At 54.2% G+C, this 20,898-nt stretch overlaps 1 protein-coding gene across 5 annotated transcripts in view; it reads left to right on the forward strand.

The window, feature by feature from the left end:
- The window catches only part of USP31 (ubiquitin specific peptidase 31), a 39,051-nt gene that overhangs the window by 4,411 nt on the left and 13,742 nt on the right, over positions 1-20,898 (forward strand). For 3 of the 5 annotated variants that reach the window (XR_012634576.1, XM_074918833.1, XM_074918832.1), the window contains exons 2-15: positions 9,898-10,035; positions 10,483-10,571; positions 11,663-11,755; positions 12,854-12,989; positions 13,437-13,581; positions 14,344-14,527; positions 15,201-15,312; positions 15,899-15,993; positions 16,509-16,586; positions 17,052-17,181; positions 18,454-18,573; positions 18,719-18,944; positions 19,659-19,817; positions 20,458-20,610. Coding sequence is in view for 4 of the 5 variants with exons in the window: in XM_074918833.1 (XP_074774934.1) it covers positions 9,898-10,035; positions 10,483-10,571; positions 11,663-11,755; positions 12,854-12,989; positions 13,437-13,581; positions 14,344-14,527; positions 15,201-15,312; positions 15,899-15,993; positions 16,509-16,586; positions 17,052-17,181; positions 18,454-18,573; positions 18,719-18,944; positions 19,659-19,817; positions 20,458-20,610 (1,858 nt within the window). In the remaining variant the exon portion in view is untranslated. Of the gene's footprint in view, positions 1-9,353; positions 9,446-9,897; positions 10,036-10,482; positions 10,572-11,662; positions 11,756-12,853; positions 12,990-13,436; positions 13,582-14,343; positions 14,528-15,200; positions 15,313-15,898; positions 15,994-16,508; positions 16,587-17,051; positions 17,182-18,453; positions 18,574-18,718; positions 18,945-19,658; positions 19,818-20,457; positions 20,611-20,898 lie in introns of those variants that run through there. The other 2 variants (XM_074918835.1, XM_074918834.1) reach the window with 2 other exon arrangements.

The following is a 20,898-nucleotide window of genomic DNA, read 5'->3' on the forward strand; positions in this document are numbered from 1 at the left end:
ACAAACATCTATTGTATAAGCAGGAGCCTGTGCTTCGGGCTTGTTTTTTTCCGTGGAGCTGTCCCGTTCTGCCTGCAAAGTTCCTGGGAGCATCAGCTAGTGAGGACAGAGCACCCTTTGTGATGGGGGATTGCTCTGTGACACTCGGAGGTGATGATGGGGGTCTTGAGAGACGGGTTTTTATTTAAACTAATTGGGCTTGAAAAATTGTATAAATTTATCCAAATCCTCTACCCTTGCCTGCCTTGGAGTTCTGGTCTCCTGAGGATGATGAGGCTGTTTTCTGTTTTGAGGCTTTCTTCATAGCTAAACCAGTTGCACAGTGAAGCATGTCAATGTTTAACAAGACCCTTTGTATGCTAGAACTGTGTTCGTTGCAATTTTTTGTCATACAAGATGAAGACTGCCCTATTTTTCTGACCTGCAGTGTGTACAGCAAATACAGCAACATCATAGTAACTTGATTGAGTTGGATTATCAGAATTAGATCTGAACCTGGAATGAATCCCTGTTAGCAGAGCAGGGATTATTGTGCCAGGTTAATAGTGCTGCTTCTATTTCTTTATTTTTAAACCTGTGTTTAGTGTAAGATTTGGCAGTAGCTGTGTGTAGCCCTCACAGTTTCAAGGTGCTCGTGTTTTGGCAATGCACTTGGCATTAATACCGCGCTTGGGGCAAGCAGTCTGTCAGCTGCCTCGGTCACCTCTTTGTGAATTAATGAATAACTCCTCTGAATTACGAAGGAACTCCTGCAAAGTATTGACATGCTCAGTATCTTTACCTTCTCTTGTAGATTAAATGACAGGGGTTCTGAGCACCGGGTTGGGCGGTGCAGCTGGGGTGTTGGAAGCCCTCAGTCCTGCACCCGGAGCTGTTAGCCACGAGCTCTTCCACGCGCTAGAGCCCTTGTGCTTTGCTAACGGGGCCAGTTATGTGTGAAATGGGATCCCCTGGATCATACTTGATCATCTTGCTCTCTGCCTAGCACAGCGATCGGACATTTTATTCTGGATGGTGGCAACTGCTTATGCCTAAAATATTTCTGTGCGGAGCAGACCGTCCTCCCTTTACACAAAGAGATGGAGGAACGGGACGTGAAAGACGCAGCAGAAGAGCCTTCACCCTTCCCTGCCAGTCCCTCGTCCCTTAGTTCTTGGCGTTTCAGTTCCTGAGTTCATCAAAAAGGGCCTTGAGCGGGGCTGGGTGACGTGGGGTCTCGAAGTGCTTGTTCCAGTTCAGTCCAGATGCTCCCAGTGGTGCCACTGCAGTGGGGACATTTGGAACTGACACGCTTTACTTGGGGAAAAAAAAAAAGTTCTAAATTTTCTGTGTCATTATTGTGACACTTCTCGACATCGTGGGAACATGTTTCCCTCTTGACGGGGATCACAGAGGTCTTTGGCAGTCTTTCCACGTTAGACTTTTCTTCTTTTAATGTTAATGATCAATAAGATGCAAGTCCATTATTGTGTGGGGGGGGTTATGTTTTTGTTTTACTTTTTTCTTTGTGTATATTTCCTTACAATTTCTTTACTGTTTTTTCCCCTCCTCACGTAAACCCCCTGAGAAGGGTTTCCTGCAGCAAGATCCTGGTTGCCTTACAGCAGCAGTCTGATTAACTTGTCAAATCCAAAGATTTTTCTGGGCATTTCTGGGTTATACTTCAAACTTTGATCTGAGTAAGTGCAGCAGAAGGCTGGGAGAGCAGAGAGCCGGGGTGCAGAGTCCGGGGTCGGACGCTGGTTTGCGGGGGGGTTCTGCTGGAGGGGGAAGCAGAAGTGGTGTGGCTGGTCGTCTCCAGAAGGGCGAGGGGGAGGCGCGGAGGAGGCCCAGCGTGGAGCAGTGCTGGGTGCCCTCGGTGGGGCTGGGAGGGTGATGGTGCGTGGTTGCCAAAACCCGTTCTCCGCTTCCGAGCTCCGAGGCCTGTCTTTCCCCATTCCTCCATGGAAGTACAAATGGTGAAAGTATGAAAACTGTGTCGTGTCTGGCGATGCGTGGAAGGGTGAGGGAATGCCTGGGCTTAGGCAGCTTAATTGGATCTGTGCGTTGCTCCGTGCCCTGCCTTGCGTGCTGGCATTTAGAAATGGCCCCGCTTGACTGGGAGTAGACTCATTTGGAGCTTCCATCTGAAGGCGTGACTGCTGTGGAGCCCCACTTTAATGAACTGTTTTGCATATGGTTGTGTCAGTGAAATCAACGTTTGCTTTGCAGCATCCTTGAAGGGAGGGAGGCTTGTGTGAGCGGTAGGGATCAGATCCTGTCTCAGGGGCCTGTGCTCTAAACTGGGACCTGAGACAAAACCTGGGGAGAGCGGGAGAGGCGCGGGGGTGCAGTGGAACACCAGCTCCTTGTGCTCCCGGCCCAGCCCTCGAGTCTCCTCTGCACCGGCGTTTCTTGGCGCTTCTTTACCAAACTGCTTCACACCCGGGGCATTCCTCTGCTCCTTAGTCCCTCGCTCTTTGGAATCCCACCAATGACTCTGCTAGCATAGCAAGAAAACAAGGACTTTTTGAGAACAAAATCATATTTCTGCTGTTTATAAGAATGAATTCTCCCGGCAGTCAGCACCGGCTCCCAGCAGTGCCTTCCAGCCGGTGGGACCATGCTCCTGCCATGAGCCAGGGAAGGAACGTGCCTGCTTGGGGACGTAGCACCCGACAACCCACCTTCATGTCTGGGTCCCTTTCCCGTGTGGGAGAGGCAGCTGAGGACCACTGGCCCCGGCCACGAGCCCTCTGCCCGCTCCGGCGTGTTGGGAGCTGCCAGTGGCTCTGCCCACCACTGCCTGCGCGGAGGAGGGAGCTCTGCGTGCTGCAACCCTGGAAAGCGTCGCCTTGACAAACTTCACTCTCTCCTTACGTGTTGAAGAAAGATGGTTAATCAGGATTAACTAAGGCTTCAGCCTGGCAGGGTGAGAGCAGCTGCTAGCGCAGGACGGGTGTCAGGCAGGGACCGGTGGATGACGCTTCTTGTCCGGGCTTGTTAAATGCAGTGGAGAACCTGCTCCGGTCCTGGCACGCTGGGCTCTGCCGCGCTCCTCTTGTTTTCACTTTTTGAAGTGGAATAACAAATGGCTGTGTTTGCTTCCCCCGCTGCAGCAGGCAAGGGCCCGGTTCTGCGCTGGCCCCGAGGATGGCTTGGCTGCCCGCGGAGCCACTGTGCTCTCCCACGGGGTGCTGCCTCCGCAGCCCCAGCTCCCCGGTTTCACCGTGGGGCGAACGACCACCCTGGCTGCTTCGACAGACCCGCTCTCTTCAAAACCATCTTTTTCTGCCTTTTGGAGAGCTGCGGTAAAGCTCAGCCAGTGGAGATCTCGTCTGTCCTGGGCTAGACCAGCGCCTCGTCCTCGGTGCCAGGCAAGCGGGTGAACCCTGGGGCTGGCACGGAGCTCGATGGGCTGCAAGCCCCGCTGTGCCCCCGCGGGCCCCGCTGTGCCCCGTGTACGTGGGGAGATGCTGCGGGGGCTTTCTGCCACCGAATCCCCGGCTCCTGGCAGGCAGGGCGGGTTGCTGGGTTTGCCGCCGTGCCAGCTCTTCGTGCGGCGCTGCCAGTCTCCGTGGAGGGGGGAGGCTCGTTTTTTTCCCCACTGCGTGCAGCCTGCAGCAGCTGAGCCGACGTGTCCCAAGCGCTGGAAGCCGCGCGGGTCCCGCTGGCAGCAGCCAGTGGCAGGGCCCTGGCCAGGAAAGAGCGTGGTGGTCCCTGCGGGCACTTTCAGTTGGGCGAAGGGTCACTGCTGGCCTTGGCTTTGTCCCCGGGCCTGGGGAGGAACAGAAGGTCTGAACCATATTGTTTCCCAGGTATTGCTTTTCCCAGAAAAGACTATTTCCATTCAGAGAGGGGAAATTGCTTCTTCTGTGTGTGAGCGGAGGGAGTCGTTTAGATAAACACTCTTCATGAGATGTCTGCCATAGAAGTTGCCCAAATGCAGAGATATGTCTGTGGGTTTAAAAAAGAAACAAAAAAAAAATTGGTTGAGCATAACTTGATGATGTTCAATGAAAGATAAGGAATAGCCTTTCTTTCGTGCTCATGTGTGTCATTGTCAGGTCTCTAACGAGCTGGCTTCATCCGTTCACATACAAAAACCTTTCCACAGCTGCTTCCTACCAGAGGCGCTCTGGAAAATAGCAGACTGACATTTTTCCTTTAGTTGTCTTTGTGATTTGGAACAATAACAGCAGCAAAGGAGAGGCCAGTAGTTCAGCTAGGTTTGCCTTTATTTATTGCATCTATTTAGAGCAATAGATGAACGATTATTAAACTTTCAGTGGGCTGATAAAAATGATAATGCATCTTTGCCGTAAATCTGCTTTATAGATGGACAGGGACTTGTTTGGTTATAGGGTACTTGCATTAGGGGGTTAGATAAGTGTATGCGATCGATATGAAGTGATGATTTTCCCCCTCTTATCTCTTCTGATGGTGCTGCCTCCATTCAGGGTGCCCGTGTGCCGGCGCTCGCACAGCTGGGGGAAGGGAAGGTTTCAGTCCTTCTGCCCAGCTCTTAGGGGCTGAGCTGAGGAAGGGGCTGGAGGTGCACGGCCGTCCAGTCATGGAAAAGTGTTGGGAAGGGAGCTTGGGAGACAGCTCCTGGCGTCTCACATCTGAAAGGGCCACAGCAAAATCGTTCCTGACCTGTTCTTGGTACCCTCCGGTGATGGGCAGAGCCTGCGCGGACACACCACCTAATCACGTTAGGGGCAGAGGATGAAAAGCTATGGGGGGTTGGTAGATGTGGTGGGGTTTATATGTTTTTATGTGGGTTTTTTTAAACCAGTAGCTTCTTAACTCAGATTTGCAGCCAGCTGCAGTTGCTGTCGCTCTGCTGCAGTGGGTTCAGCCTGAGCAGGACCAGCAAAACGAGGCGTTGTCCTCTCTTACCCGAGGAGCGAAAGAGGGGAGAAAGTTTGAGGTTATGTTCTGACTTCTACCTGTCTTTGTGTAAAGGAACCTTTCCGCACCCTGGGTGGCTGAGCAGGGATCTTGGGGAGGGGGTGTTGCAGCTGTGGCCTCGTCTGAACCGCGTCTCTGTCTGAGCTGTGCAGATGTCACCGAGATTGTGCCGCCGCGGCCTGAACCCCGCGCCGAGAGGGGGCCGGGGTGGCAGCTCTGCTGCCGAGAGACGGAAGAGGAGTCTCAGAAAATAAAGATGAGGAAGTTCAGGGTGTTTGATGCTTAACGACAAGCTATTACTTCCATCAAATGTTATTCAGGAGGTCCTGGTATTTTTCTCAAACTGTTGAATTCTTTGAGCCAGCGCCTTTGTCCCTCACTTGGATTTAGTTCCGTAGCGTTGACCGTTCTGCGCTGCTGCCTGGTGCTCCTCCTTTTCACCTTGCCTGTCTCGGGTTGCTCTGCTGCCCCAGCACCTCGGGGGGCACTGGGGGGGAGGCACACGGCGTTGCACAGAGCAGCAGATGCAGGTTTGAGCAATAACAGACCCACTTGTAGCTGCGGTGGCAGGAAGCGTGAGTAACGCTGGGAACACGCTGCTATTGCTGGAGTGTTTTTGTAGCGGAGCCTCTTGTGAAGGAATTGCATCTGATATTTTGTAGTGCTTCCTGAATCACTTCCAGCATCTTGTGATCTGTCTCCACAGGCAGCTCTTTATCCTTGGTCCGCTCAGGCTGTGAGAGTGTCGAGGAAGGCAGAGCAGTTGTGGAGGTGCTGCCGAGATGAGGAAGGACGCAGATACAGCCCGAGGCCCGTGGCTGTTGTGGATCCCCGGGGTTTGCTCTGCCCTGGGGTGTTGTTACGGGCTCGCGTGGCTCGCTGTAGGATGACACGTCCCCAGGAGCACGTGTCAGTGAAAGCCAGCGAGGGTCTAGACTGGAGTGATGTGCAGGTGACCCTGGGAGGGAGGCGGTAGGCAGGGCTAGCCCGGATTGCTGAAATCCTTGCTTACATCTGTTCCCTTACAGACCCCCCCGCGCCCCCTTTTTCACTTGAAGCACCAGATTCACTTCCTCCTAACAATACTGAGGATCCTTTTATCTCCAGCTCTGTCTCAGCTAGGACGTGCAGTGCGGTGGCAGCACCTGTTGGCTAACTTCACCAAGACTGGACCCGCTAAGGCAGCGGCCCTTAGCGTGCCAAGGGAAGGGCGTTAGTGCTGGCCCGATGATATCAAACCTTTTTATATCGCTGCGGAGAGGACCGTGCGCTCCTGGGGAGGTTGTGTTTCAGCACCTCTCTTTCTCTTGGCCCTCTTTGGTCAACTCGCTGCTGGGAAGAGTGAGCTCAGCCTTGCTGTGACCTGCGCTGCCTTTGGGCCTGCCCTCGGTGACAGTGACCCCGTCACCTTGGCGTGCGGAGCGGGGCACAGGAGGCAGCGGGAAGGGGGAATAAGGCCGTTAAAAGGCGAGTGTCTTACTGTGGAGGTGTGGAGAAAAGATATAGTGAGAAGCACTTAGGAGCAGACTGAAATCTGTGCTTCACGCTTCAGTGATTGATTTTCAGTTTGGAACTTGACATGGTAATTTAAGGGCTAAATTTAATTTTCAGTGTAATTTTTTGAACAAAGATAATGTTTGCAAAGGAAGTCTCCACATGTACATCGTAAATTCTTCCCTAGACCGTTGTCTGAGTGCATTCAACTGAACACAGCTGCTGTGAATATCAGCCTTTTCTCCTTGCTACGGGTGTTTTGGATATTTTTGAATATTAATTTTTCTTAATTCTAGATGACCCACTAAATCCTGTGAGCAGCAGCTGGCTGTTGGCTGGGACCTGGGGCTGGAAAGGTGCTGGGCTCCCTCGCCCCTGCTCGAGGGGAGCAGTGCTCCTCGAGACCCGCTGCTGGGCTGGAGATGTCAGCACCCTGAGATGGGTCAGCCTGGAGCTTTCGTAAGAGTAAAGCAAGGCATGGTGCTCCGATGGAGAAACTGCCGTTCTGTAAATCTGCGGGAGAAGTATAAGACCAGGGATTGTCATAAAGTTGGTGGGCAGGGGTGGTGTTCGGCAGAGGGCGGTTTAAGGAGAGCTCTGCTTACGAGCGCCTCTGGTCGGGGCAGTGGCGGGTTGGGGGTCTCTAGCCCAGCTAAACTAGGTTTCCCTAGGTTGTTGCCATCTTGTCCCGATAGCCGCTGGGCGAGTGTTGAGTGTTTAGGTATCGGGCCAGGATCTGCAAGTGTGTTGACTATATTTTCACAGTTAGTGTTAAATTCCATAAATTGGTGCAACACGAGTAATTCACCAGGCTTTCTGCTGCAGGAGGACAAGAGGTATCAGGCTGGTACCTGGAGAGGCTTAAGATCATTTTTTGGCTCATGTTTGGTCACTCTTTTCCTGCCAACGGATCTTGTTTTGCTGAATGGGGACTAGGAGTGGGGAAGGCTCTTTGGTCGCCTTTAATCCTGGAGGCCCTACAGACTCTTTTGGCATTTTCTCCCCGATCTGTTGGCTTGCAGCAGTGCCCAGGCTCACGCTGTGCTGGGCACCGAGCAGGGGTGTGCTGGGCTCGCACCGCTGTGCTGCAAGGTGAGCTTCCCTGGGGGCTACTCATTTAAGACTGTTTACAGTTTTCATGTGGGAGGATGCTGGTCACTGGGCAGGCAGTAAATCTGTTGTCAGAAGGGTTTGCACATATGTAATGAGAGCAGATTATTTCTGTTTTCCCTTATTTTGCTGCCTTGAGGCAGGTGGACAGATTATAGAGGATAGAGAGTGCATGTTTATCAGTCCTCTCCTGTCTTTTTCATCACCCCCCTCTTCTGGTGACCCCATTTTCTAGAGGGATAAAGCGAGCAGCCCAACCGCTTTTCTCAAATCTGTTGCAAAGTCTGATTAGAGAAATGGAGGAGCTCTGGTACAGCACATGTGCGGCCTGCCGCAGCCTTCCCGCATGGTTCTTGCCCTGCAGGTACGGCCTGGTCTCTGCTGGTCCTTTGCCCCTTTCTGGGGACCCTGCTCAGACAAGCTCGAGTCCGTGTAAGCGCTTTCTGTCTCCCCACAGGTGGGCCGCAGGCTGTAGGTGCAGCACATCCCAAACAGGATCGCTTCTCCTGGTAGTATGTGGCACAGGAAGGCTGGGGAGTTGCTGTGCGACTGGCGTGAGCTTTGCTATGAGCCCGTTTCTCACAAAGAAAAGCTCAGCGTTGGCTTTGTGGTTAAAACTGGTGGAGTGGGAGCGTGGGGTGGCTGACCCGTGAGCGTGTGTTAGGTGAAGGTCCCACCTGTTTCACCAGCAGCAGGAGGAGCGGGCTGGCTCTGCCGGCTGCAGCCTGGTGCCTCCTCGAAGAGGCAGAACGTGGTGATTTTTCTGTGGCAGAGGTGGGTTCTGCTCCTCGGGAAGGAGCCCTGGCCCAGCTGCTGGGGTGAGCCCACCACGGCACGGTACTCCAGGGAGCGATCCCGCTGAACGCAGGTGCTTGTGCCGTGCCCCAGCACACAGCGGTGAGTGCTGGCGGCCGTCTGCGTGGTGGTGTGGAGGTAAAAGCGGGGCTGGAGAGCTGGAGCAGAGGAAGCGTTTCCTGGCGTTGGCTGCTGGCGAGGAAGATGCCCTAGTAACCCTGGTGGGACTCCCATCGGCTTTTAGAGGAGGAGGAGGTGTTGTCTGGAGGAAGGGGCGTGCGTGGCCCAGCTGGAGGGCTCAGTGCAAGCTCCAGCAGTAGGAAAGGTGTCCCTGGAGCTGCAGGGTGAGGATGAATCTGCCGCCTGCAGGTTTCAGTTGCTGGTGACCTTCAGGCCCTTCCCGTTTGTGTCCGGAAGCAAAGCAGCTCTGAGCAAACCCCTCTGGTGTGCTGGTGTCCTGAGACGGCTTTTCTGGAAATTCCAGAGTAGATGAGGTGCGTTCCCCAGGCTCGCAGCGTGTATCCAAAGTGGTACCAGTCGTGTGTTCCACACCCGTGACTGTCTGAGTCCTCCCTTGTTCGGCGTTTGCTGGTCCAGCTGTGCCCATCCCTACCGCGCTGCTCTGGCGTCGCTCGCTCCCCGACGCTGCGGTTCCTCGTGCTCCAGAGCGGCACCTGCCTGGCTGGGACCCGCGTCTGTAACGGCGTGTGATGCCAGGGCCAGCTCTGCCTTTCCTCTTGCTCAGTCCTCTGCCCTAAGCAAGCTTTCTGTTTCGAGCAGTGGCAGTAGAAGATGGTATTTAGGATGAGCAAGTTGTGCGCAGCGGATACCTGATACCTGGTGGAGAAAATTACCCGGTGACTGTACCGGTTACGTGCTTGCGAGGGAGCCTGATGCAAAGTGCTCTCCCCGCACGTTACGGGGACGGTGGGTTTGTACCAGCACCTGCAGTTTTGATGTGCTGATCTTGGCTGATTCCTGGAATTTTGTCCCTGTGTTAGCACCAGCATCTGCATCTAGGTTTTGGGAAATCTGTGACCTCGCCAAAGCAGGAAGGAGCTGGGCAGCGCCAGTGGATGTCAGGAGAGTAAATACTTGTTCTGCTTCAGCTTAAACAAGTAGAAGACTGAGCTGAAGAGTGTCAGGCCCTGTGGTACGTGGAGAGGGATGGCTAAAAACGGCCTCAGCCCCGTGTCAGCGTGCGAGGCGCGGCCCGTCCTTGTTGGTGAGTCGGGGTGAGCTTGCCTTGCCCTTGACTGGTGTGGAGGGACTGTAGGCCAGTTGTTCTGGGGTTCGTCTCATCTGAGTCGAGCCCTGGGTTTCCTGTAACCACTCTGTCTAAACGGTGATGCAGGTGCTCCCCGAGCAGTGCCGTAACCCCTCGCTCTGCTCCGGGGGCCGGTGGCGGGGCTCTGCCCCCAGGCAGCACCTGCTGCTCTGACTCGGGGTGTGCGTCGGGCCCAGGCCTGTCCTCCGGCCGTGCCCTGGCCAGAGCTGTCACCCGTCCCCGCCTTTGGGCTCTCAACTCTGCTTCTCTGGGGGGGCTCGGCGAGGGGAAGAGCTCGACTCTTGCTCTTTCGCTGTAGGCCGTCTGTCTCTCTGCAGAACATTGTGTCCAAGAACGCGATGCAGTACCGCGGGAATGCCCAGCACGACGCGCAGGAGTTCCTGCTTTGGCTTCTGGACAGAGTCCATGAAGATCTGAACAACGTCGTGAATTCCAGCGGCATGCCTCCGCTCAAGGTGAGGGCTGTGCTGGGACCCAGCGTGGGACGGCAGCTGTAACTTTGCAGTTTTTGTCAGTTAGATCTCCCCATTGGCTTCTCAACTCCAATAGTTCGGAGGGAACAAAAGCTCGAGCTGAAGTTCTGTTTGTTTCTGGCCCCGTGAATGTAACTCGCCGTTTCACTTGCCCCTGGCCAGTGCCCCCAGCACAGTCCTTTGAGCACGCACACGCTGCAGGAGGGGGGCTGCCAGCCCCTCGCCCGCCGGCAGATCCCAGCCTTTCCTTACCTCGCGTTCCTGCATAACCCCTCCTGTCAGCAGAGCACACTTGTTATTTAAAATCTTGTGACCTTTTTCTGGTGCCTGTGGGCAGGGAGGGCACAGCTGGGACTCGGAGCGCTGAGCCGTCGGCGCGGGGCACCCCCACGCCTGGGTGTGCTGCTAGGGTCTGCTCTTCTCTTTCAGCCACCGCTGGAGGACGACGTGCTGCTCGAGGGACCGGCCTTTCCAATCAGTAGTACCTTTGTGCAGGAACTCTTTCAAGCCCAGTACAGGTATATTTTGTAAATTTTGAGGCGTTATTGCATGTATTGGTGATCCCCGTATAATCCTACCGTGACGCTAGCTCCCAGTACCGTTGAGCTGGTGTCACTGTGTTACCAGCTCTGAATTCCTGCTGAATGACACCTGCACTAGGATCTTGCTCCAGAGGAGAGAGAGAATTTCACTGCTTTGAATTTGGTATATTCTGTGAAAATCTACAGTGCGTACCAGTTCTTCACCTGCCCTGATGCATCCTGAAAGCAAGCCAGTGCTCAGTGGAGCCGTGAGGCTGCCCGGGGCTGGGCAGGGCAGGGCAGGACCCTGCGGCAAGATCTGGAGGTGCTGGAGCCGCCGGGGCACCCTGCAGAGTTCCTGTTATCTGGCACTTGGGAATTCTGAGCTGAAGCTTTTCCTGTCCCTTCAGGGCTTTCCCAAGAGTTTCCTATACTTCCTGGGAAGTGAGCTTTTTAATTTCAGAACTAATACAAGAAAATAGCCTGGTGCTCCTCGGTGGCTTGTAGCTGTGCTGCTATAAGAATTTTAATTGCCGGGCTTTCTCCCCAATATTTGCCAAGGCTTCCTTTGCAAAGGAGAAACCTTAAACCTGGTATAAAACATGAAGCCAGGTTAATGTGCGGGTTAATTCTGAATGTGAGATGTATCATCTGGAGTTTCTCCCTTCTGAGTAAGAGATCTGTACACCTGCAGTGCTGACTGTCGCTCTTTCCTGTCACTTCATCTCTCTTCAAAGACAAAACCCTCCTAGGCCTTCCACGTTGGAGCTACTGTTGGTGAATTACTAGTTTTGCAGTAACATTTATTAAAAGCCAAATTCAGTGAGTGGAGTGAAGTCTTTTCTTGGCATGCTCTGTAATGAACTTTGAGATTAATTACTTTAAAAGGACCTAGAAATGAGGGGCCCATCGTTTACAGCAGCTGGGTGTGTACAGGCTCTGTGCAGAGCTCCCTGTGTGGAGAAGGAAGAGCAGAGAGGGGCAGCCAGGCTGACTGACGTGTGAGGGCTGTTATTTGTGATTTGATGATTTATCCCCTCCTGAGGAGATGAAGTGTAACTCTGTCCTATTACTGATATTTGTACTAGGTCCTCCCTGACCTGCCCTCATTGCCAGAAGCAGAGTAACACCTTTGACCCTTTTCTCTGCATCTCTCTGCCGATCCCTTTGCCTCATACACGGTAGGTGACTGTCTGGAACTTAACGTTGGCTGTTTCCCATGCATACAGTGTTGTTTAATTTGCTACAGAAGGAAAAGAGGTGTCAGCAAAATCTTGACGGTAAGTCTCTAAAAAAGATAGATAGGACCATATGGGGCTTTAATTTTTTGCTTTGCAGGTAAATTGGAAAATTGAGCCTTTTACTTGTTTCAGAACAGCCCTCCGCCCCCACCCTTAACTTCCTATAGAATTAATTTCAGGGGGAAAAATCATCTTTGATTCAGGTAACCAAAAGATTTTGCTTTTGACTTAATTTATAACATTTTAAAATTAAAAAAAAGGGAAAAGGATGAAACACTTTTTTACTTTCTTTAGAACAGTCTCACTGATCACTCCAATTTCAAAAAGTGAAGTTAAAAGCTTTCCTGCAAAATGTTTTGCTTTTTTGAAAGATAGCTGTTGCCAAAAAAAAAAAAAGCTCCAGGGAGGAAAAAAAATCCAGATAAAAAATTCAGAGGGAAGAGATAGAGACGCGCAGCAAACCCACCCATTGTATAAGTGAGCAGCTCCTTCGCCTCGTGTCTCGGAGGCAGAAAGCTTGCACGGGTTCAAGCAGCAGTGGAGCAGATAATGCAGGACGCGTTCGATCCGAGTGTGCCACGTCTGGTGCAGAGGGCCCCGCTCCCCCCGCGAGCGGAGGCTGAGGGGCTCTCCGGGGAGGGTCCTGCCCGAGGTGGTGCTTCGGCAGGGCTGGGCGTTGGGAGGCAGCTGGAGCAGCCCGGCAGCAGCGCTCTCCGAGGGCTTTCGGGGGCTGCCTTGGGCTCTCCAAAGCCGCGTTACAGGATCCTTGTTGAAAAATTACGCTTGCCTTGTCATAGACGTGTTTATTTTTAATTTTGGGGGGCTTTTTTGAGAAGACATGCTGTCGCTTCTGGCGGGAGGAAGTAGCACCAGGCCACGTAGTAAGAAGGGACTCTGGGAACCAAACACGCTGTCCTGGCTGCGGCGTGAGGCGGCTCCGGGGTCCCCGCTGGGCGGGCGCGCCCGGGCTGGGCCGGCTCCGTGCGGCGCGGGCGGGAGTGCCGAGCGCGGCCCCAGCGGTGCCCCCGCTCTCCGCAGGCCGCTCTACGTCACCGTGGTGTACCGGGGGAAGTGCTCGCACTGCATGCGCATCGGCGTGCCCGTGCCCATCTCCGGGACCGTGGCCAGGCTGCGGGAGGCCGTCTCCTCAGAAACCAAGATCCCCACGGAGCAGGTAACGGCCTGGTCTCGTCACCCACGTGCCCGCCTGTCAGCGGGAGGGGGCGCGGGGGCTTTGTCCCATGTTGGATATGTAGGAATTGAAACTGCCTGCCCCTGGCTGAAGGGGGGAAGCAGGGTAGTGGCAGTCTGGGTCATGCTTTGCCCTGCACGTTGGCGTTTTGAGACCCAGAGGTGCTGCAGTGGAGTTCTCTGGGGAATTCCTCTGTGTGAGGAGCCTCAGGAAGCTGTCGGGTCCCACCTAAACCTCTCCATGTGCTGCCTTTGCCCCAGCTTCTCTTCTGTGGCAGTCCTCTTCCCTGTTCCGTGCTGCTGGCCGACGCCAGGATGTTTTGAGGAATGCCATCCCTTGGCAGGAAAATCCCAGTTGAGAGATGGGGCAGCTCAGCTGGACCAGGCGCGGATGATCTAACGGCTTCTGGTTTGCTTGTGCTGACTCTAGATCGTGCTGACGGAGATGTACTACGATGGGTTTCATCGGTCCTTCTGCGACACTGATGACCTGGACACCATTCATGAAAGCGACTGCATTTTCGCCTTTGAGACCCCCGAGATATTTAGGCCTGAGGGTATACTCAGTCAGAGAGGTAAGTCGATACCTGCTTAATGCCCGCCTCGGGTGACTAGGGGAGGGAAAGGATAGCCTTGAGAATAAAAGTCCCACAAGTGGTTGATGTTGTGGTGTATTGATTTCAACTCTGCCCAGACTCATTCCAGCAGGCTTAATGGTGGTGTCAGCAGGGAGGTTATCAAGAAGCGATGCACACTCCTTTCTTCCTCTTCCCGGGCTGATTCTGCAGGCCAGGCTGGCTTAATGGGAAATCTGTTGTCAGGCTTAATTTAAAGACCTGCTAGGGACCAGGTGAAGCTGCTGAAATTGTGTTATTTAAAATCAGATTGCCGGTGATGAATAAACAGTCTCAGAAATGAGCAAACACTTTCTCTTTCAAAGCTCGGAGACCTCGGCTTCTCTGCATCTCCCTCTCAGTGAAAGGCAATAATTGCATCCTGGGCAGACAGAGTGTAATCAAAGGAAAATTTTATTATTGGAAGTAACAAGTGGGGTTTCTGTCACTTTAGCTTTTCTTGCGGGCAGACAAAGCTATGGGTGCTTGTAGAAATTGCTGTGAAAAATCAGTTAGGTGAGCACTTGCATATAATTTCTTTCTGTAAAGAAATAGTCACTGTGGAAAGTAATTGCTCTTTGAAGCCTTCATACAAGTCATAAAAATGGTCTAATTCCATACTGACCTGCTCCTCTGCAGCCAAAGGAGGGTTTCTTCAGGGGGCCATCAGGGCACTAAAGGCAAATGACATAACGAAATGTTTCCTTTCTCCCAATTTTTCAGGAATACATGTGAACAATAACCTGAATAACTTGAAATGTGGCACTGAGCACTCCCGAACAATATCTTACTCTCAAGGAACAGTGAAGTCTGGAAAACTGGAACAGTCCTCTACGAAACCAGCAGCGACCGACAAGATTGTGTTGCTGGTGTGTAACAGAGCGTGCACTGGACAGCAGAGCAGAAGGTGACTGGCAGCTCCCCCGTTAGTGACTCCGCCGCTGCCGCCTTAACCGGCCTGGGTTCTCCTCGCCGTGCGGGGAAGGCAGGCGGTGAAGGGGCGGCAGCCGGCATTCCCCGCTCGCGTTGGGTGCTAAAGAGCATGTTGATCAAAAAACATTAATGAATGCAGCAAAATCTGCCTGTTTTGGTGAACTTCAAGTAGTCCAGTGTTACTGGAAGGTGGCGACTGCAGACTGGTCAGAAGGACATGCCACCTCTGCAGAGCTCGCTGGTTCCAGAGACCTGATCCTGTGACGTGGGGTGGCCAGGGGGTGGGGGCAAGGCAGAAACAACCGTGGCAAAGGCGTTTGTGCCCGCCACGGGCTGAGAACTACCTGAGCCGCTGAGGTTTGTGTCACAAGAAGCGGTGGCAGCCGGGGGGTGGTGGCAGAGCTCTGCAGCAGAGCCCGAGCACGGGGCAGGGCTGTGGTGCCTTAGCGGGAGCTCCCCTCAGAGCTCAGCATCTTTCCTCTGCGGACAAGTTTTTAATTCCTGGTTTCTGGGGCGTTTCATCCAAATCATGCTGAGCTCCATAGGTGCCGAGTGAGGAGGAGGGTGGCACTGTCAGAGTTTGGGGATCCTGTTGCTGAACAGAATAATCTTTTAATTGCTCCCTCAAATGCTACTTCTTCCTGTAGGTTTGGCTTGCCTTTTGTGTTGCATCTGGAAAAAACAATTGCTTGGGATATTCTGCAGAAGGAAATTCTGGAGAAGATGCAGTATTTCCTGCGGCCTGCAGCCTGCCTGCAGGTGAGGCAGATGCTTCGTCTGGTTCGAGACTTCCAGCTCGGTGCGGTGGGAGCTAAAGGGGAAGGCAGTTACTTGGGGTGATCAGCGTGCTGCACACCCTGCACTGGTGGCTTCCCCATATTTCTTTGTGCAATTACATCCAAATCTGGTATCCCACTTCTTTAGTGCTTTTGTCTGTTTGCTGAAAGGTTCAGGCAAGATTAGGCTGATAGTGCATGCTGCACTTCTTCCTTGCCCCAAGAAGCACTTGAGAGGTTAGTGCTGCCTGCGCTGGCGATCCCCTGGTTGGTGGTGTTCGCCTGAAAGCAAAGCTGCAACGTTTGCCTGGTGACTGGGTGTTTCTGATGAGAGCCCCCTCTGAGAGGGGCGTCTTGGGTCACCGCAGAGTTGTTGCTGGGTACAAAGCCCCTGTTGCTGTAGCTCACCCCTCGGTTAGCCGCTCATATCTGAGACCTTGTGCGTTTGCTTTCTCGTGTAAAACACACCCGCTAGGATGAAGTACGTGCCAGGCGGTGCCGGGAGCCGCTTTGCACGCAGGTACGTGGGGTGTGAGCCGCTCAGGAGGCTTCTGCTCTCTTTGTTGCAGGTTTGCCCGTTCAGCTTGCGAGTGGTCAGTGTCGTGGGCATAACGTACTTGCTACCTCAGGAGGAGCGGCCCCTCTGCCATCCCACAGTGGAAAGGTGAGTTGCTCCTCGTTCCCGGGAGCGGAGGGGGTGTCGGCGGGCACCGGGGGTGTAGCCGTGCAGAAGGGACAGTCTTGGGGTGCGTGTGTGGAACGGACATGGCCGGCCCGAGGAGCAGGGAAGCGGCTGAGCGTCCTCGGGAAGCTGTGTGGGGATTGCTCAGTTGTGTGTCACCATCTGGAGTCTGTCCTCCTCGGAAACGGAGAACAGAATGAAAGTATTACTCCCCTCATTTTAAAATTCTTTTTCTAGTGACTAATTTTTCAGGAATTTTTGTAGATGGCTGTTCTCTAAATAAGTGTGTGTTTATTTACAGAACTAATGCACTTCAGTAAACGCAGTTTGCCAGCTTTGCCATGTTCTTTGCTGTATGAATTCCTTTTACTCCTTTGGAAACTTGAGCTGTGTGGAGGTGGAGGAAGGGTGTAGGGCTAGCGAAGTTACACTCATGTAAAAGATAACGTAGGCTCAGACTGAAGGGTGGTCTAACTCCTGTCTGCTCCTCTCTCCAGGGCATTGAAGTCATGTGGACAGGGGGGAACGGCTCATGTGAAATTAGTGGTAGAATGGGACAAAGAAACTAAAGATTAGTAAGTATGAAGTAGAAAGCCTTAAAGTGTGTTCACCTCGAGAGCGATGCTTGCGGCTTGCTTGTGTGAATTCTGTCCCCTTCAGCAAAATGAGACCCCTCAGGAGCTGCCCCGGCCCCTGGCCGCAGGGACGGGCTGGGGTGGGTGCCCCAGCCCTGCTCCGAGCCGGGCTCCTCTCCTCCGTGCCCGGGGTTTTGCATTACGGAGCAGGCGTCTCGCCTGGGGCTCCTTCCCCCGCAAATCATACTCGTGTGAGAAAGTTTGTGGGCAGTGAGTAGCTTTTTCTGCCTGAGAGGAGCCGGAGCGGGTGCCCGCTGCAGCTGTTCGCCCCCGCGCTCGGTCGTGCCGCCCTGGCAGGATCTCTTGCTCACGTGTGGTGGGACAGGGCCAGGAAGGAGCTGCGGGCTCTGCCTGCAGACGGCAGCGCGCGGATGTGCTGGCAATTGTGTTGTCTCCCTGCTGCAGCTTGTTTGTGAATACGGAAGAGGAGTATATTCCAGACTCCGAGAGCGTCCGCCAGCAGAGAGAGCTTCATCACCAACCTCAGACCTGCACTTTATCTCAGTGTTTCCAACTCTACACCAAAGAGGAACAGGTAGGGACCAGCCTGTGTAGACGGTCCGGCTGGGCCGCGTGCCGCAGGGACTCCCACGCTCCGCAGAGGAGCTGTTTTCTGCAAACACTGATTTCTTCAGACGGGAGAGTTAAATTAGTAACGCAACACTAGTTACCAGTCCTGCTAACGGAGTCTCTCTGCAGCGAGGACAAAGCTGTGGGAGGTACTGCTTTCGGGTGTTTTGCTCCCCAGACGTTGAGATGAGAACGTACTCCCCTGTTCTGCAGTTTCCTCCTTGTGAAACAGCGATTTTTTTTTTTCTGGCACACATTACAAAATCACAGAATTCACATTATAAAGGGTTGGCACAACGTGGCTGCTTCGTGGGAATTTACAGCTCTGTCTTGGTGTGTTTGCAAGGCTGAGCAGGGCTGGGGTGGGCTCAGGGCAGCCCCCACTGAGGGCGGCCCCGAAGGGCAGCGCAGGGAGCGTGGAGCTCAGCTCTGCCGGAGCGTGGCCGCTCTCCAGCCCCGCTCTGTGCGGGGAGGGTGCGATGGTGTGGGCAGGGCAGGCAGCTGGGCTGAGCTGGCCCTCGCCGGCGACACGCAAGCACTGCGCGTTTCTCTGCCGGAGGTCTCTAATCTGCTGCAAAAAGGGATGGTCCTGGAAGTGGACTGCAGACCCGTGATTGAGCTTTAATAACTTCGGAGCCTCTCTTGTCGCTTCTTTCAGAGATGAGGGAAAAGTTGTTTGTCAGCTTAAAGCTCTCTGGCTTCTGAGTTTTCTGAGGGCTGGGCTGTGGAGGGAGGCGCTTTGAAAAGACACGTTCTCCTCGGTGGGCAGTGACAACCTCTGCAGCTGTAAGTCTGTGCCACTGGGACGTAGGGAGGAGGAGGAGGGTTTCCAGAGAGTCAGAGCAGGGTGTCAGAGGTGAAATTCGGCATACTCTTGTCTTCTTTCTGTTCTTACTTCCTTTGCCGCCGGTTTTCTTGTGAGAATACTTTTACTCAGGCTGCCAAGCCTGCCTGCTTTTTGCCTTTGTTTTTCCTTCTCCGCCATGTCAGAGGGATTGGTGTGTGTAAGGTGGAAATAGCTTCTCTGCCCGCAGCACTGGCTGCATTCCGCCTTGCAGTGGGCAGCGCCTCCTGTGCGAGGCGCACGTGGCTCTGCTCCTCGCTAGTGAAAAGCCTCCCCGGGAACGCTGCCGGAGGCAGGCGTCTGCGCTGGGCCGGGGCGGCAGAGGAACGGCGGCGCAGTGAAACCTGCGGTGGAATTGGAGAACTAAAACCCGCTCACGCCTCTTCCTTGCAGCTCGCCCCCGATGACGCGTGGCGATGCCCACACTGCAAGCAGCTGCAGCAGGGTAGCATCACCCTCAGCCTCTGGACCTTGCCTGATGTTCTCATCATACATCTCAAAAGGTTCAGGCAGGTAAGGGGTCCGCGGTGATGCTGAGCGCCGCTGCTCTGCCGAGGCAGCTCCTGCCCTGGGTGTTCCTCCCCTGGGGTTCTGCTGTCCCCAGGCCCGGTGGCCTCGCTGCTGCTGCTGCAGCCCGTGCTGTTCTCTGCTCACGCAGGAAGGAGACCGAAGGATGAAACTTCAGAACATGGTTAAATTCCCCCTGAGTGGCTTGGACATGACTCCTCACGTTGTCAAGCGCAGCCAGAGCAGCTGGAGTCTGCCGTCGCACTGGTCACCCTGGAGGAGACCGTACGGTCTGGGGAGGGATCCTGAAGACTATATCTATGACCTGTATGCTGTCTGCAATCACCACGGCACCATGCAAGGGGGACACTACACAGGCAAGTAGCCTGCGATGTTCTGTATGCTGGATCCTTTCAGAAAGAAAGCAGTTCTGTTTTTCTGTTGAGTGTCCTTAACTTCTTCACCTTTCCTGACACAGGGACCTAACCCAGCTGACAGGGGCTGGCTGTGTGATACCGGGGGCGTAACTCTTATGACTTTGAGGAATGGAACAATGGCTGTTGACCCCAAATGTCTCGCTGTATATTTTTCTGTGCTATTCTTTTTTTTCCTTCACAGTAATGTAACTGGCCTTTCATGTCTCAAAAATGCTCTTGCCCATTCAGCACAGAGCTTCTGTAGTTGCAAGAGGTGGTTACACATGGGAAGCATTTACCCCTTGTGTGCACAGCCAGTTTATGAACTCCTCCTTGCTTGTTCTGGCAGCTCTCGGAGCAGCCAGAGATAGACAGAGTTGCTTGATGGTTCCTGGGATCTGTATGACTTCATGCAGCAGCCCAGCAAATGCGTGTGTCCATTTTTGCCGTCTGATGTACGTCTCTGGGCTGTGTCATCCTGGGTGGGCTCGGTCAGGAGGAGGGCACTGGTGGAGGCAGACTGCCACAAGTGACAGAACGTGATGGGAATGGAGCCACCCAGATGGTGTTCTGTTCTGAGGAGTAATGCTGCACAAAGAAAATCCCGAAACGTGAGCTGTTTCGGAAAGAGCAGCAGGAGTGAGGAAGGTCTAACAGTAATGTCTTTTCTCTCAGCATATTGCAAAAACTCGGTTGATGGCCAGTGGTACTGCTTTGATGACAGTGATGTTCAGCAACTTTCTGAAAACGAAGTCTGCAAGCAGACAGCTTATATTCTTTTCTACCAGAGACGCACAGCAATCCCGTCATGGTCTGCTAACAGCTCTGTGGCAGGTAAGCCCCGCTGGCATTGTCATTTGTCCTTCATGCATAGTTTGTCCCTCTGCAGAGCTTTCTGCCCAGCCCTGCTTGAGCCCCCACTCCCTGTCCCCGAGCTCAGCGAGGCCTGTCTGAGCCTGCTGCTGCGCATCAGAGGCCCTGGGAAACCCCCCCTCCAGCTGGGGAGCCTGGTTGTGGCAAAGAGGCCCTGGAGATGGGGGCACCCCCTGCGCCCCCGGGTGACTGCTCGGAGCTGCCGGTGTCAGAGCCGGGAGGTGGGAACGGCAGCGCCGCTGTCTGGGGCGGGCAGGCAGGGGCTGAGGGTGTCGGTGGGATCCGAGCTGGGGGCAGGACAGGCTCGGTGCCTTTGGGAAGGAAAGGATTTGTGCTGCGTTCCCTCTGCCCGCCTGCTCTTGCAGGGATTCCCTGCAGTCACAGCACACTTCTGTCTCTGCTGTGACCAGAACTCTTCCCTAAGAGTCAAGACTTGCCCTTGGCGTTCCCGGGTGCTGTGGCTGCGTGGGCCAGCTCCAGGCTCGGGGTGTCCGTCGGGCCCAAGCAGCACAGCTCGGTCCTGGCTCTCGGTGGCCCTCCGAGGTTCCGCGTGTGCTGCGGCCACACACCGCTGCCTGACTCTGGGCCCGGTTCCTTGCAGGCTCCACAAGCTCCTCGCTCTGCGAGCACTGGGTCAGCCGCCTCCCCGGCAGCAAGCAGCCCAGCATCGCCTCGGCAGCCTCGTCCCGGCGCACGTCTCTGGCTTCGCTCTCGGAATCGGTGGAGCTGACTGGGGAAAGGAGCGAAGATGATGGTGTGTACCAGCACTGCAGAGCAGGGGGGATACGGCCCGCTAGGCTTTCTATTACAAGATCCCTGCTAAAATCGCTGCAAAAGACGTGGTTACCAGGGATGGTTCCTCTGGCAGCTGGGGGAGGTGGGTGCTGTGCTGGTAGCAGCAGAAGGGTTCAGGCACAGGTGAGCTGTTCTCTGGTATTGAAGGTTGGAGAAGAGCAGGGCAGGAACCTTAATGAGCCTTTCAAAGAGAGGAAATACCCTCAACACAACCTCTCAATCAAGTATTTGGGCTTGTGGCTTTTTC

Source organism: Athene noctua, chromosome 15 (assembly GCF_965140245.1).
Source record: "Athene noctua chromosome 15, bAthNoc1.hap1.1, whole genome shotgun sequence".
Lineage (NCBI taxonomy): Eukaryota > Metazoa > Chordata > Aves > Strigiformes > Strigidae > Athene > Athene noctua.